The sequence below is a fragment of the Papio anubis genome, chromosome 15 (assembly GCF_008728515.1).
Source record: "Papio anubis isolate 15944 chromosome 15, Panubis1.0, whole genome shotgun sequence".
In the NCBI taxonomy this organism is placed as follows: Eukaryota; Metazoa; Chordata; class Mammalia; order Primates; family Cercopithecidae; genus Papio; species Papio anubis.
In genome coordinates, this window is record NC_044990.1 from 91,034,456 (window position 1) to 91,047,772 (window position 13,317).

The 13,317-nt window shown below is 43.5% G+C and overlaps 1 protein-coding gene across 3 annotated transcripts in view; it reads right to left on the reverse strand.

Moving 5' to 3' along the window:
* The window catches only part of PCID2 (PCI domain containing 2), a 37,744-nt gene that overhangs the window by 19,607 nt on the left and 4,820 nt on the right, over positions 1–13,317 (reverse strand). For 2 of the 3 annotated variants that reach the window (XM_009192272.3, XM_009192271.3), the window contains exons 2-6: positions 9,263–9,352; positions 7,064–7,137; positions 6,055–6,120; positions 5,072–5,113; positions 3,965–4,019 (exon numbers count right to left, since the gene is read on the reverse strand). In XM_009192272.3, the coding sequence (XP_009190536.1) occupies positions 3,965–4,019; positions 5,072–5,113; positions 6,055–6,120; positions 7,064–7,137; positions 9,263–9,352 (327 nt within the window). Of the gene's footprint in view, positions 1–3,964; positions 4,020–5,071; positions 5,117–6,054; positions 6,121–7,063; positions 7,138–9,262; positions 9,353–13,317 lie in introns of all 3 variants that reach the window. The other variant, NM_001168978.1, reaches the window with a different exon arrangement.

The window sequence follows — 13,317 nt, forward strand, 5'->3', positions numbered from 1 at the left end:
TATTGTGTGGGAGTCTAAGTCTCTTTGTAATTCTCTAAGGACTTGCTTTATGAATCTGGGTGCTCCTGTATTGGGTGGATATATATTTAGGATAGTTAGCTCTTCTGTTGAATTGATCTCTTTACCATTATGTAACGGCCTTCTTTGTCTCTTTTGATCTTTGATGGTTTAAAGTGTGTTTTATCAGAGACTAGGATTGCAACCCCCTGCCTTTTTTTGTTTTCCATTTGCTTGGTAGATCTTCCTCCATCCCTTTATTTTGAGCCTATATGTGTCTCTGCATGTGAGATGGGTCTCCTGAATACAGTACACTGATGGGTCTTGACTCTTTATCCAATTTGCCAGTCTGTATCTTTTAATTGGAGCATTTGGTCCATTTACATTTAAGGTTAATATTGTTATGTGTGAATTTGATCCTGTCTTTATGACGTTAGCTGGTTATTTTGCTCGTTAGTTGATGCAGTTTCTTCCTAGCATTGATGGTCTTTACATTTGGGCATGTTTTTGCAGTGGCTGGTACCGGTTGTTCCTTTCCATGTTTAGTGCTTCCTTCGGGAGCTCTTGTAGGGCAGGGCTGGTGGTGACAAAAATCTCTCAGCATTTGCTTGTCTGTAAAGGATTTTACTTCTCCTTCACTTATGAAACTTAGTTTGGCTGGATATGAAATTCTGGGCTGAAAATTCTTTTCTTTAATAATGTTGAATATTGTCCCTCGCTTTCTTCTGGCTTCTAGTTTCTGCCGAGAGATCTGCTGTTAGTCTGATGGGCTTCCCTTTGTGGGTAACCCGACCTTTCTCTCTGGCTGCCCTTAACATTTTTTTTTTCATTTCAACTTTGGTGAATCTGACAATTATGTGTCTTAGAGTTGCTCTTCTCAAGGAGTATCTTTGTGGCGTTCTCTGTATTTCCTGAATTTGAATGTTGGCCTGCCTTACTAGGTCGGGGAAGTTCTCCTGGATAATATTCTGCAGAGCATTTTCCAACTTGGTTCCATTCTCCCTTTCACTTTCAGATACACCAATCAGACGTAGATTTGGTCTTTTTACATAGTCCCATATTTCTTGGAGGCTTTGTTCATTTCTTTTTACCTGTTTTTCTCTAAACTTCTCTCCTCGCTTCATTCCATTGATTTGATCTTCAATCACTGATACCCTTTCTTCCAGTTGATTGAATCGGTTACTGAAGCTTGTGCATTTGTCACGTAGTTCTCGTGCCATGGTTTTCAGCTCCATCATGTCATTTACAGACTTCTCTACATTGGTTATTCTAGTTAGCCATTCGTCTAATCTTTTTTCAAGGTTTTTAGTTTCTTTGGGATGTGTTCAAACTTCCTCCTTTAGCTCAGAGAAGTTTGATCGTCTGAAGCCTTTTTCTCTCAGCTCGTCATTCATTCTCTGTCCACCTTTGTTCCGCTGCTGGCGAGGAGCTGCATTCCTTTGGAGGGGGAGAGGCACTCTGATTTTTAGAATTTTCAGCTTTTCTGCTCTATTTTTTCCCCATCTTTGTGGTTTCATCTACCTTTGGACTTTGATGATGATGATGTACAGATGGGGTTTCGCTGTGGATGTCCTTTCTGTTTGTTAGTTTTCCTTCTAACAGTCAGGACCCTCAGCTGCAGGTCTGTTGGAGTTTGCTGGAGGTCTACTCCAGACCTGTTTGCCTGGGTATCAGCAGCGGAGGCTGCAGAAAAGTGAATACTGCTGAACAGCAAATGTTGCTGCCTGATTGTTCCTCTAGAAGCTTCGTCTCAGAGGGGTACCCGGCCGTGTGAGGTTTCAGTCTGCCCCTACTGGGGGATGCCTCCCAGTTAGGTTACTTGGGGGTCAGGGACCCACTTGAGGCAGTCTGTCTGTTCTCAGATCTCAAACTCTGTGCTTGAAGAATCACTACTCTCTTCAAAGCTGTCAGTCAGGGACATTTAAACCTGCAGAGGTTTTTGCTGCCTTTTGTTTGGCTATGCCCTGTCCCCAGAGTTGGAGTCTACAGAGGTAGGCAGGCCTCCTTGAGCTGCAGTGGGCTCCACCCAGTTCGAGCTTCCCGGACACTTTGTTTACCTACTCAAGCCTCAGCAATGGCGGGCACCCCCAAGCCTCACTGCCACCTTGCAGTTAGATCTCAGACTGCTGTGCTAGCAATGAGGGAGGCTCCATGGGCGTGGGACCCTCTGAGCCAGGCACAGGATATAATCTCCTGGTGCCGCTTGCTAAGACCCTTGGAAAAGCGCAGTATCAGGGTGGGAGTGACCTGACTTTCCAGGTGCTGTGTGTCATGGTTTCCCTTAGCTAGGAAAGGGAATTCCCTTACCCCTTGCCCTTCCCGGGTGAGGCGATGCCTCGCCCTGCTTCAGCTCTCGCTTGATGGGCTGCACCCATTGTCCTGCACCCACTGTCTGACACACCCCAGTGAGATGAACCTGTTACCTCAGTTGGAAATGCAGAAATCACCCATCTTCGGCGTCGCTCACACTGGGAGCTGTAGCCTGGAACTGTTTCTATTCGGCCATCTTGGAACCCCCCTCCCTCCTCCCCCATTCTTCTTTATATTGCCTATTTCCTTGTTGAGACTTTAAATGTTTTCATTTGTTTCAAGCACATTCTAAATTGCTTGCTGAATCAAGAGGGCTGTTTAAAATGCTTATCAGATAATTCCAACATCTGTGCAATCTCAGCATTGGTGTCTTCTGCTGAACGTCTTTTCTCATTCAAAATCTCAGGAAGTTGACATTTTCCTGGTAATCGGTGTCGATTAAATCCTGGACATTTGGGGCACTACGTGACAAGACTGTGGATCTTATTTATCTTCTTTTAGCAGGCCTCACGATGTAAGCAGAGAAACAGGCGCATCCCCTTTGCCACTGAATGGGGGAGGTCCAGGTCCCCTGCTGAGCCTCTGACATCCACCTAGCTCCTCATTACTGCTAGCCCAGGGTGGAGGTCCTGGGCCACCCCCAGCCCGCACCACTTTGAAGATGCGGCGGGAGGGACCTGCGGACTTTTTGTGCCTGGCACTGGAGTGAAGCAGTGATGGTCAGAGTTCTGTCTTGCTGGACTGTCTACCCAGGCTCCTGGTTTCCTTGGGGATTTTGTCTCTGCCTGACAGTGAAAGGCTTCAGGTTTCTAAGGCACCCAGTCCAGGACAGACAGGAGACAAAAGGGAAACCCGGAGACTCCCTACATCCAACTCTGAGCCCCATCCCCCTCTTCTCTCCACCTCCCATAGCCATGCCAGCCTGACAACTCCCAGGGTTTTAACTGTTTTTAGCAGGCGCAATAGGGAGAAATCCATTGCATGCTGCCTAGAACTGAAGTCATCAATCATTTCTAAAACCGTAAAGGGGTCGTCCTAAAACCAAAAGGTAGACAAATGCTGCTCCATAATGGGGGCTTCTGTGGGTCCCCAAGGGGAAGTCACCTCCATAAAACCCAGGATCTCCCCTCACCCCAGGGAAGCCCCCTCCTACTGCCCAAATCTATATGAAGCTGAATTCTTTTCAACGGGGGAGCAGGCCACATCTTAAAGGTGGAAGAGATGCAGAATAGCTCATTTGTTGTTGTTCCACTGACTTCATAAAAATAATATATACCATAAATGGTTAACGACAAAATGAAACCTCTCCCTCTGTATGAACAGTGTGGAAATCTGAGCAAATGTTTACTTAAATCTGTTTCTGTTAACCTAGAAAGAATAGTCAATATCTGTTCTTTTGCTTCCTATACCAGACACATCTCAACTTCAATTCACTCCTCAAAACTTTTGGAAAGAATGACATGAAATTAAACAACAGTGTTTATTTTACCAAGTGTTAATTTTAAAACAAGTGCTTTATTGTTAAACATTTTATAAAATTTTAAACAATTTTATAAAATTTTATAAAAATTTAAACAATTTATAAAATTTTAAAACAAGTGTTAATTTAAAACCAAGTGTTAATTTTAAAACAATAATGACAGCAAATTAAACTTACATTATTAGCAAACACTCGAAGGTCAAGTGCTACTGCATACATGACAGGCAGAGCCCTGCAGGACAAAAAGTAAACAAGTGTGAGGGGCTATGAGACCCAAGATTCCATCCTCAGAGGTGGGAAGAACACAGACGCCCAGGACTACTATCCAGAATGGAGTCTACGCTTATCCAAAACTCTGACAGTTGTTTGCTTCCTCACTTTCTGTCCGGGTGGGCAGCAGGCCCCAAACTTCCTGATCATCCCAGGGCCTCACACTGCGGTGCTCCCCAACCCTGCCAAAGGCCCCAGCCCTGCTGCAGCTCCAGGCTCCCAGGATATCCTCCTCCCCTCAGCTTCCCACCAGTATCCAAACAGCACCACTAAAAAAGAAGTGGTTTGATCAGATTTCCTAACAGGAACCAGAATATGTAATACACAAAATGTCACAAAACAACTTTTACAGCCAACTGGCAAAACTGGACTGTTTTCATGTGCAAGTTTTTACGTTAAAAGATAAAAGCATGGCAGGAGGCGGAGCTTGCAGTGAGCCGAGATCACGCCACTGCACTCCAGCCTGGGCAACTGAGCAAGACTCCGTCTCAAGAAAAGAAAAAAAAGATAAAAGGGTGGGTTTGTTTGCAAAAGGCCTTTGGTTACTTTAGTATAAACAAAACTCAGTATTTATCTATAGTTTGTTAATAAATCATAAAATTAAGAATTAGTTTGGCAAGGCATTTAAAAATACCACCATTATTATGTATTAGAACACCCCAAATGAACGGTAGTTGGTCTACCTCTTTTATCTAAAGTTTAAAACCAAAAGTTCAAAATTGACAACTGAAGGAAAAAACAGTATTTAATAAATATCTGGGGAAATGGACATGTGAAATAAAAATAATACTATATTTACACAGACACACTGCAAACAATGTGGCTGATCTACCATATAAGTTTACTAGATTTGTAACTCCATTAATCTGTGTGGATATTATCATATGTCAACACAATGATTATTAAATATCCACATGGAAAATACAATATACATTTATTTAAAGCAAATTTGTAAAAAGATTCTACTTAAAAAAATTGCCATTTACTAATTCAGCTGTTTCTGTTCACACTTACCAGTTTTCTTCTTTGTGGGCCTGGAATGCTCGCAAGAATGATGTACTGTATTAAGGAAGATACGGCATATAAAGTTCAAACAATGCTATGTACGATTAAAGTAAAGAATAAGAATCTAAATTTTAAGGAATGTAGCTCACCCTTTAGCAGATTTATGTTACAACAATAGTAAGTTCTTGAAGGAAAAAAGGTATAAGCTCACATTACAAATATCTGTATCTCACTAGGCTCAAGTATACTAAACACACGTATTTCATACATACTGTCTCCTAAGTAAAAAAGACTTACAAGATTTTTAAAAATCAGCCATTTCAGATATTTTATTTGGTTTCTCTGAGCCCAGATGATCATGAGTTATATTTAAGTGCTTTAGAATCTGTAGCATAAGGCTGATTTTATCAACTCTAGAATTCTTGAATTCTAAGGAGGCTGTTAGCAAGTAGGCCAACTCTCTTCTGTGTATATTTAAACAAGGCGGTTAAAACGAAAAGACAAAATCTAGAGATACATACAAATCCTTAGAACACTCACCGATTCAGGCCTTAACTAGAGATACCCTTTACATGACTGAAGTAGGAATTGGTCTGGTTTAAGGTCTTCAGCCGCCACAATTCAATGCCGATGTGTATCTGACTCCACTCTTGTCCATCTCTGCCTGAATTCTGGATTTCTGATATTTCACCACAGGACTTAACCAGTCCCTGTAACTATACTTACTACCTAAACCTTCTTCTTCTCAACAGGGTAAGATCCTTCTTTTTCACCAGGGTTATTCCTTACTAAGTGACTGCATGAGTCTTCAGATCCATGCTAAATTTAAGTACCCGAGTGAAAGAGCTGAAAAGAGTTTCTCTTCCAAAACACTGTCATTCCTTTCTAACTGCAGAAATGAGCAACTGGCCCAATGTTTCCGGGTCTCAAGTCCCAAGTAATCCACTGCATGCGTTCCACGCCGGACAGCTGCCATGAATGACAAAGGATATTGGACGATCACGGTCTGGCACTTGTATGCCTCTATGAAGTCATGATTCCCCACTGCGTAAGTGCACCTGGAGGAGAAAGAGAAACACGCTGTCACACGATAAAACCTAGCACTAGTTATGCAGCACACACAGCTCACTTCACTGCACAGGTCCCAGTGGTCCTGGGATGAAAGGGGTGAAGGAAGAAACACACGAATGGCTGAACACAAACAGCTGAGGATAAGAGGAGTCCCACGGTAAGCTCGGAGACTACACTTTCAAGCCCCAGAAGGACCCAGCTCCAGCAGGTTTATGAGTAACACGCTGATAACAGAGTATGACCCTTCCATGCTAGCAGGAGCTGACAATGACATTCAAACTGGATTCCCAGCTGGGTAATGTCAGTGTTAGTTCTTCGTCCAATCTGGAACCGATCGCACACCACACAGAGCCAGGACATCACAGGTGCTTTGTACTACAAGGAACACGGTAGTGCCCCAACTCTTCCAAAGACCCTGTGGGGTTCACAGGACATTCCTGCTCACAGACCCCACCCTGGTCCTGTAGCCTAGGCTGCTCTGAAAGACAGTAATCAAATCTCACATGGCTATAAGGACACCATCTTCTGCCTGAAAAGATCCTTCAGAGGTAACACAGTAGACATGAAGTGTACATAAAAGCAGCATTGTTTGCTTTGCTCAACACTAGTTCTTTCCCAGTAACGTAAAGAGCTTCAAAAAAGACATACTATTTCCACAAAAGGGGTAAGTGAATGGTTAGGCTCCACACTCTACTAAAAAGACCACTATCCAGGCACTATGGTAAATACTATGTGATGTTAAAAATAGTATTAGACAACTGATGTATAAAATTTTCACAGGCTTTATCAAAGTGAAATTACAAATGCATTTTCCTACTTTTTCAAAGTCAATTATTCACTGCTTCAAGCATAAGATAATGCAAGATAAAATACTCAGTTAATTCAGCAATTTCCAGATGTGTGTGTTTTTCTTCCTCCCCAACAGATTACCTTAAATGAGCTGCAAACATTTCATCATAAGGGGGTTCCAAGACTTGCTGACACTTCTCCTCTGGAGAGGCCATCTGATTTTAAAAAAGAAAAATGGCAAAAGTAAAATAAATAGGCACAGAAAGAATGCAACATATAGAAAGATATTTAAACCTGTTTCAAGAAAATTTATGCTTTATAGTTCACAGTAGCACTTTATATTTAAAACTCTAAATAAAAGGTTGAGGCTGTGAGCACGGTGGCTCACGCCTGTAATCCCAGCACTTTGGGAGGGCGAGGTGGGCAGATCACTTGAGGCCAGAAGTTCAAGACCAGCCTGGCCAACATGGTGAAAGCCCGTTTCTACAAAAACATTACAAAAATTAGCCGGGTGTGGTGGTGCACACTGCTAATCCCAGCTACTCAGGAGGCTGGGCATGAGAATCGCTTGAACCTGGGTGCTGAAGGTTGCAGTAAGCCAAGATCGTGCCACTGCACTACCCGCTGGGCGACAGAGAGAGACTCTGTCTCATAAATAAATGGTTCATTACTTCAACAAATATTTATCAATATTTCAGGGGAACAAGAGGCCCATGAATATAATTTAGTCTCGCCTTCTGCAGGTCAGAAAATATTCTAGGCACTTTCATATATATTTTAGTATTTAATAACCAGTCAGTCAAGAAATACTTGTGAAGTAACTATCACAGGTTTAGTAAGTGAGGTCTAACGAGTTACCGATGGTGCTATGCTAGGACTCACCCTTTTCAGCTTCCTGCTGAGAGCACCAGTCTCATCTCCTGGGCTACGCTAGCTGACATTTCTTTCTAAGTTTTCCTTTCCTCCTAACAGTCAAATTTTAGATAATCTGAACATCTCAATAGGTGAAGGTTAATTCTGTCAACTTGGCTGGCCATGGAGTCCCCAGACAATGTCATTTCTGGGAGCATCTGTGAGGGTGTTTCTGGATGACACTGGCAGTTGCACTAGCAGACTCAGGAAAGGTGATGGCCCTCCTCAGTGTGGACGGGCAGTGACCAATCTGATGAGGGCTTGAATAGAACAAGAGGTCGAGGAAGGAAGAATTCACTCCTTGTGTGGGACTTCTCGACCTCTATAATCACAGGACCCAGTTCCTCATACTAAACCTCTATAAATATCGATATATCCCATTGGCTCTGTTTCTCTGGAGAACCCGGACTAATACACAATAGATTACAGCACACTGACTTTTTTTGTTTTGTTTTGTTTTCACAAAAGCAATGAGCCCGTGCTGATATGGTGAGACAGAAGAATGACAGTATCAGAAAAATCACCATTCTACAGTCCCTGGGGAATGAAACCACCAGAAGAAAGTTTACGGGGGGAATTTTACAATGAAGGGATCCATCTCAGACTGCCAACAGGACAGTGTGTGTCCTCTCATGTGACACAATATGAAGCACACAGCACCAGCCATGGGGTGTTCTGGCCAAGGCGAGCCTGAGTCTCATCAAGTCTCTAGCACTAACTCCTACTTAGAGCAATGGTTTTCAACACTGTCTACACATAGAATCACATAGTATTGATTAGAAAAACAAAAACAAGCCTGCTGCTACTTCAGAGACCGATTTACCTGGTCTCAGTTGCAAATCTGTACACCACCAAACATAATCACCAATAGATAAGCCCATTTTTCTTCCAAAAGAAAAATGCTGCTCCCAGTAGAAACACACCCCAGTATGATAATGGGTGTCAATAAGGAAACAGGGCTTTACCAAATGTCCACAAGATTTTCTATAGAAAATACCACCTCAACATCATCTACGCCACAGATGACATGGAAACTCCATGTACAACTCCAGGCTGGGCCTTGGCTTGCCGGACTTTCTACTTAAATGGGAGACACCTGTGGTGCATGACGTCTATGGGGCTTTGGGAACGCACAGGCCTGGACAGAGTCTAAGCTCCGCCGTCTCTCCACCATCTCACTTCTCCAAACCTCAGAGAGCTGTGTAGGAATCAAACACAGGGGCAGGAGGTCCATATCACTACAGCGTACCCACACAGTCAGTGCTCCACAAATGAATTGAAATTACATAAATCATAAAGAAACTTTACAATTTTCAAATAAGAGTGACAATACTAGTTTTCTTCTTACTCAAACTCTACGTTTCTCTTAGGAAAGTGATTATCCTGTAATTCTCTGCAGACACCTGTGTGCACAGTTCTTTTACCTACTTGAAGTCGTGGGTTTGCAACATGAGGATGTTTAAAAGACACCAACTCTGCACAAGATGCTCCATCTCTGGTGTCGATGGCTTCGTACACCTGAAACATTTGAAAGGGAAACCTAAGTAGAAAATAAAATATTCTGTTCCAATAAAACCTACAACAATACATTGAATGCCACACAAGGAAAAATTCATTTTCCCCTAGTTTGAAAGGAGACAGAATAATCAAAATGTAACAGGGGGTCACTACTCCCTGCAGTGGATAAACAATAATTTCATTTCAAAATAGGATGTTCCTGGCTGGCTCAGGCCTGTAATCCCAGCACTTTGTGAGGCTGAGGAAGGATTGCTTGAGGCCAGGAGTTCGAGACCATCCTAGACAACACAGCAAGACCTGTCTCTTTAAAACAAACAGACACAAAAAAACAAAAACGGATGTTCCTGAAGCAAAAAAAAAACAGGTCAAGCTAATAAAAATAAGTCAGTGGTTTATCAGGCAGCTCTTCATGAAGGTGAATTATTCTAGTTTTACTCGATCACACTGATATATGTTTGAAAATCCAAATATACAGCTTATGAAAAAGAAATCAGGTTAAAAACCACATATATCCAAAATTCAAAAAGCTTCCACTCAACCTTAATATAAAATAAAAGGAAAATGGAAATAGCTAAATAGATGACACATTCATATAATGCGATACTTGGCTGCTGTTATAATGAATAAAATAGATCTATACGTAGTAACATGAGAAAATGTCCACAATAGGATGAATAAATGAAAAAAAAAGTTAACTGCAGGAAAACTGTATAACTTGATTTGGGAGAAAAAAGAAGAGAAAAATTATGCACAACATGTAAACACAGGAAAGAACGCAGGGCCTGGATCACACCACACCAGCTGACTACGCGGACCGTGAGGTGGAGACTGGGAGACCTGGGAGCCTTTTGCCCTATCTAGCTCCTGCCACAACAGATATTTTATAATTAGAAAACCAAATATGCTTTTAAATTATATTTACAAAAAAAATGGCAGGGCGCGGTGACTCACACCTGTAATCCCAGCACTTTGGGAGGCCGAGGCGGGCGGATCACGAGGTCAAGAGATCGAGACCCTCCTGGCTAACGCACTGAAACCCCGTTTCTACTAAAAATACAAAAAAATTAGCTGGGCATGGTGGTGGCGCCTGTAGTCCCAGCTACTCAGGAGGCTGACGCAGAATGGCATGAACCCAGGAGGTAGAGCTTGCAGTGAGCCAAGATGACGCCACTGCATTCCAGTCTGGGCCACAGAGTGAGACTCTGTCTCATAAAAAAAAAAAGACACAAAAATTCTAACTAAGCAAAAAGGCAAGCACAATGCTTTAGATACAGTATAATTTAACTATGAGAAATTTAAATATTTACATTTTATGGTAACACAAGACTGACCGGGGATGTCATAACATGGATGTGCAAATGGCCAAAAAGCACAAGCAGATGAGCTTCCTCTACACCCACCAGAGTACTTACAACTAGGAAGGCTGATGACGCCAAGTGTTGCCAGGAGCCTGAGGCAACCAGAAGGCTCACACATTGGTGGTGGGGTAAGTTGGGGTAAATTTTTAGAAGAAAATTGGTATTTTACTAAAGCAAGCAAATGCCTACTCTCTCACCCAGTAATCCTGTGCCCAGGAGTCTATACCCAGAAGAAAGGGAGATACATGCCACCAGTTCAACACGCTGGAGCCCAACTCCTCCTACCCCATTGTTCAACTCAGGGTATGACTGGGAGGCTGACACCACCTTCCTCAAGACTAACTTAAATGATAAGGAATTTCCCACCTGACTATTCCATACAACTACATATGCATTTACATTTTGAAACAGTAATCACACTTCCAGGGACTTAAAACTAGAAACAGAAGATATTTATACTCGGCTACATGTAATCACAAAATATTGGACACAAACTAAATATCCATCCATACAGACTGGCTGAATACTCTGTGAAATTTTGAGGCACACTATGCAACCATTTTTTGAAAATGAGGAAGATCTCTATGAATTTTCATGTAATAATTTCCAGGAAGATACAGTTAAGTGAAAAAAGCAAGTTGTAGAAGAGTATGTACAGAATGCTGCCTTTTGTATAAGAATGAAGGGAAACAAGAAAAATACGTGTTTATGTCTCTGTGTCACATGTACATCCCAAAAGGAAATACAGGATGGAGAAGGCAGAATCTAATGAAAATGATTATCTTTCTAGAGAGGGGGTAGAATGAGGTGAGAGAGAGATAGAAGGAAAGTTTCTGAGCACACCTTTAAACAGAACAGTTACTTACAACCCCGTTCAAGAAATAAAATAGAAAGACAAACCTTAAAATTGAAACAAATAGAAAATACATACCTAAGTGGATATCAGAAAAAAGAATATGAGTAACCTTTGAAAACAGTGGTTTGTGGGATTTGACTGTCCTTATTCTAAGGACGAAAAGACTGCCCAAAAAAAAAGAAATCCTGAATTTCATCATCACTGAGTAGATGTTGTTGGTGGCATGGGGACCCAAATCCTGAACTGCTTGTGAGTGCAGTGGGTGGGTTGGTGTCGCTGGGACCACAGTTGTCAGTGAGAATGCGCAGCACTGGCACAGAGCAGAAGGGAGAGTACCATGGGATTTGGGTTGGAGGTGTGAGCAGGAGCTTAACTTTTTCTTCAGCTGAAGCCATCTGAAGACTTCCAGGTTTTATGCCTTCATAGGGAAATTACAGCCATTCAGAGGCAGCCCTCCTGCCCCAGTCCATGTAAGATCACAGGCTGCTGCTCAAGGTCACATCATATCCCAGCTCCTCACATTTTCAAAGTCACAATGGGTGCAAGATGATTTGGGCCCAAGTATTATGAAAACTAAGTTTCTCTTCATAGCCCTGGCCACAGGTTTAGGAATTTCATCTAAAAGACAGACAGATGGATACTAAGATCCTCAACTGTTTAGGGGAAAGGGTTAGGTTTCCTCTTTAAAATGACCATGCTAGAGATCAGTATTTTGCAATTTACAACATTGCATTTGCTAATCATCATCATCAAGCTGAAGGTGGCCCCAAGAAGACAACACTGGCATCTGCCCATCCTCTGCAGGAGGCTTTCCCGTGTCCCCTGCCCACTCCCTGCAAGAACTCACTGGTGCCCAGCTCCAAAGGGGCCTCATCTGGCTCCCATCTGCCCATCCTCTGCAGGAGGCTTTCCCATGTCCCCTGCCCACTCCCTGCAAGAACTCACTGGTGCCCAGTTCCAAAGGGGCCTCATCTGGCTCCCTCGAGACCACCTGACCAGATGCAACGGAACAGCACCCTCAAGGACGAGGGAGGCGACTGCCTTGGCCGGGCAGGCACACAGGGTCTTCCCTGCTTGCCCTCCCATCAGTAGCTGGCCCTGGGCTGGAAGGTAAAATGACCGATCCCGCCCAGGTCTTGGTCTGCAGGTCCCCCAAGAAAACCAGTACTAGTCAGTTTAGCCCCAAAGAGGACATGCCTTCCAAAGTGGCCCTCCCTGCGCCATGTGGGCACGCCTAGCCACAGGAGCCCCAACAGACTCCAACCTTGCTCAACTAAGGCGCTTCTGGCTAGAAAGCGATTCTGGAGCCTGCTGGCCGAGCCGTGCTCTCTTTGGCTCCACACAAACAGGAGGTTCAAGCTAAGAGTTCCCCACAGCCACCCCTGCTTATGGTTCCAGGCACACTGGGCCCCATACTGTGCAATCACTCTCACCATCCAGGGCCTTGCACTGGGCCCAGCCCCAGGAGCCTAAGAGGCCTTGTTCTGGTTAACATCAGTACTCTGGTGACCGGTCACACTTGAGCACGATGTTCTGATGTCGCCAAGGCCTCCAGGGCTCTCTGCAGAGGGAACGTATGGGGGACTGAGAGTCCCAGACTTGGAGCAAGCACTGTGGAATGGAAGCATACTTCAATGACTGAACACACTGGGGACACAGTGGTCACGAAGGGATCAAACCCTGGAGTCCAGACACTGGGTCCCTCCAAGGAGAGGTGGAGACCCCTGCTGGGGGCACTCACTGGTAACCCT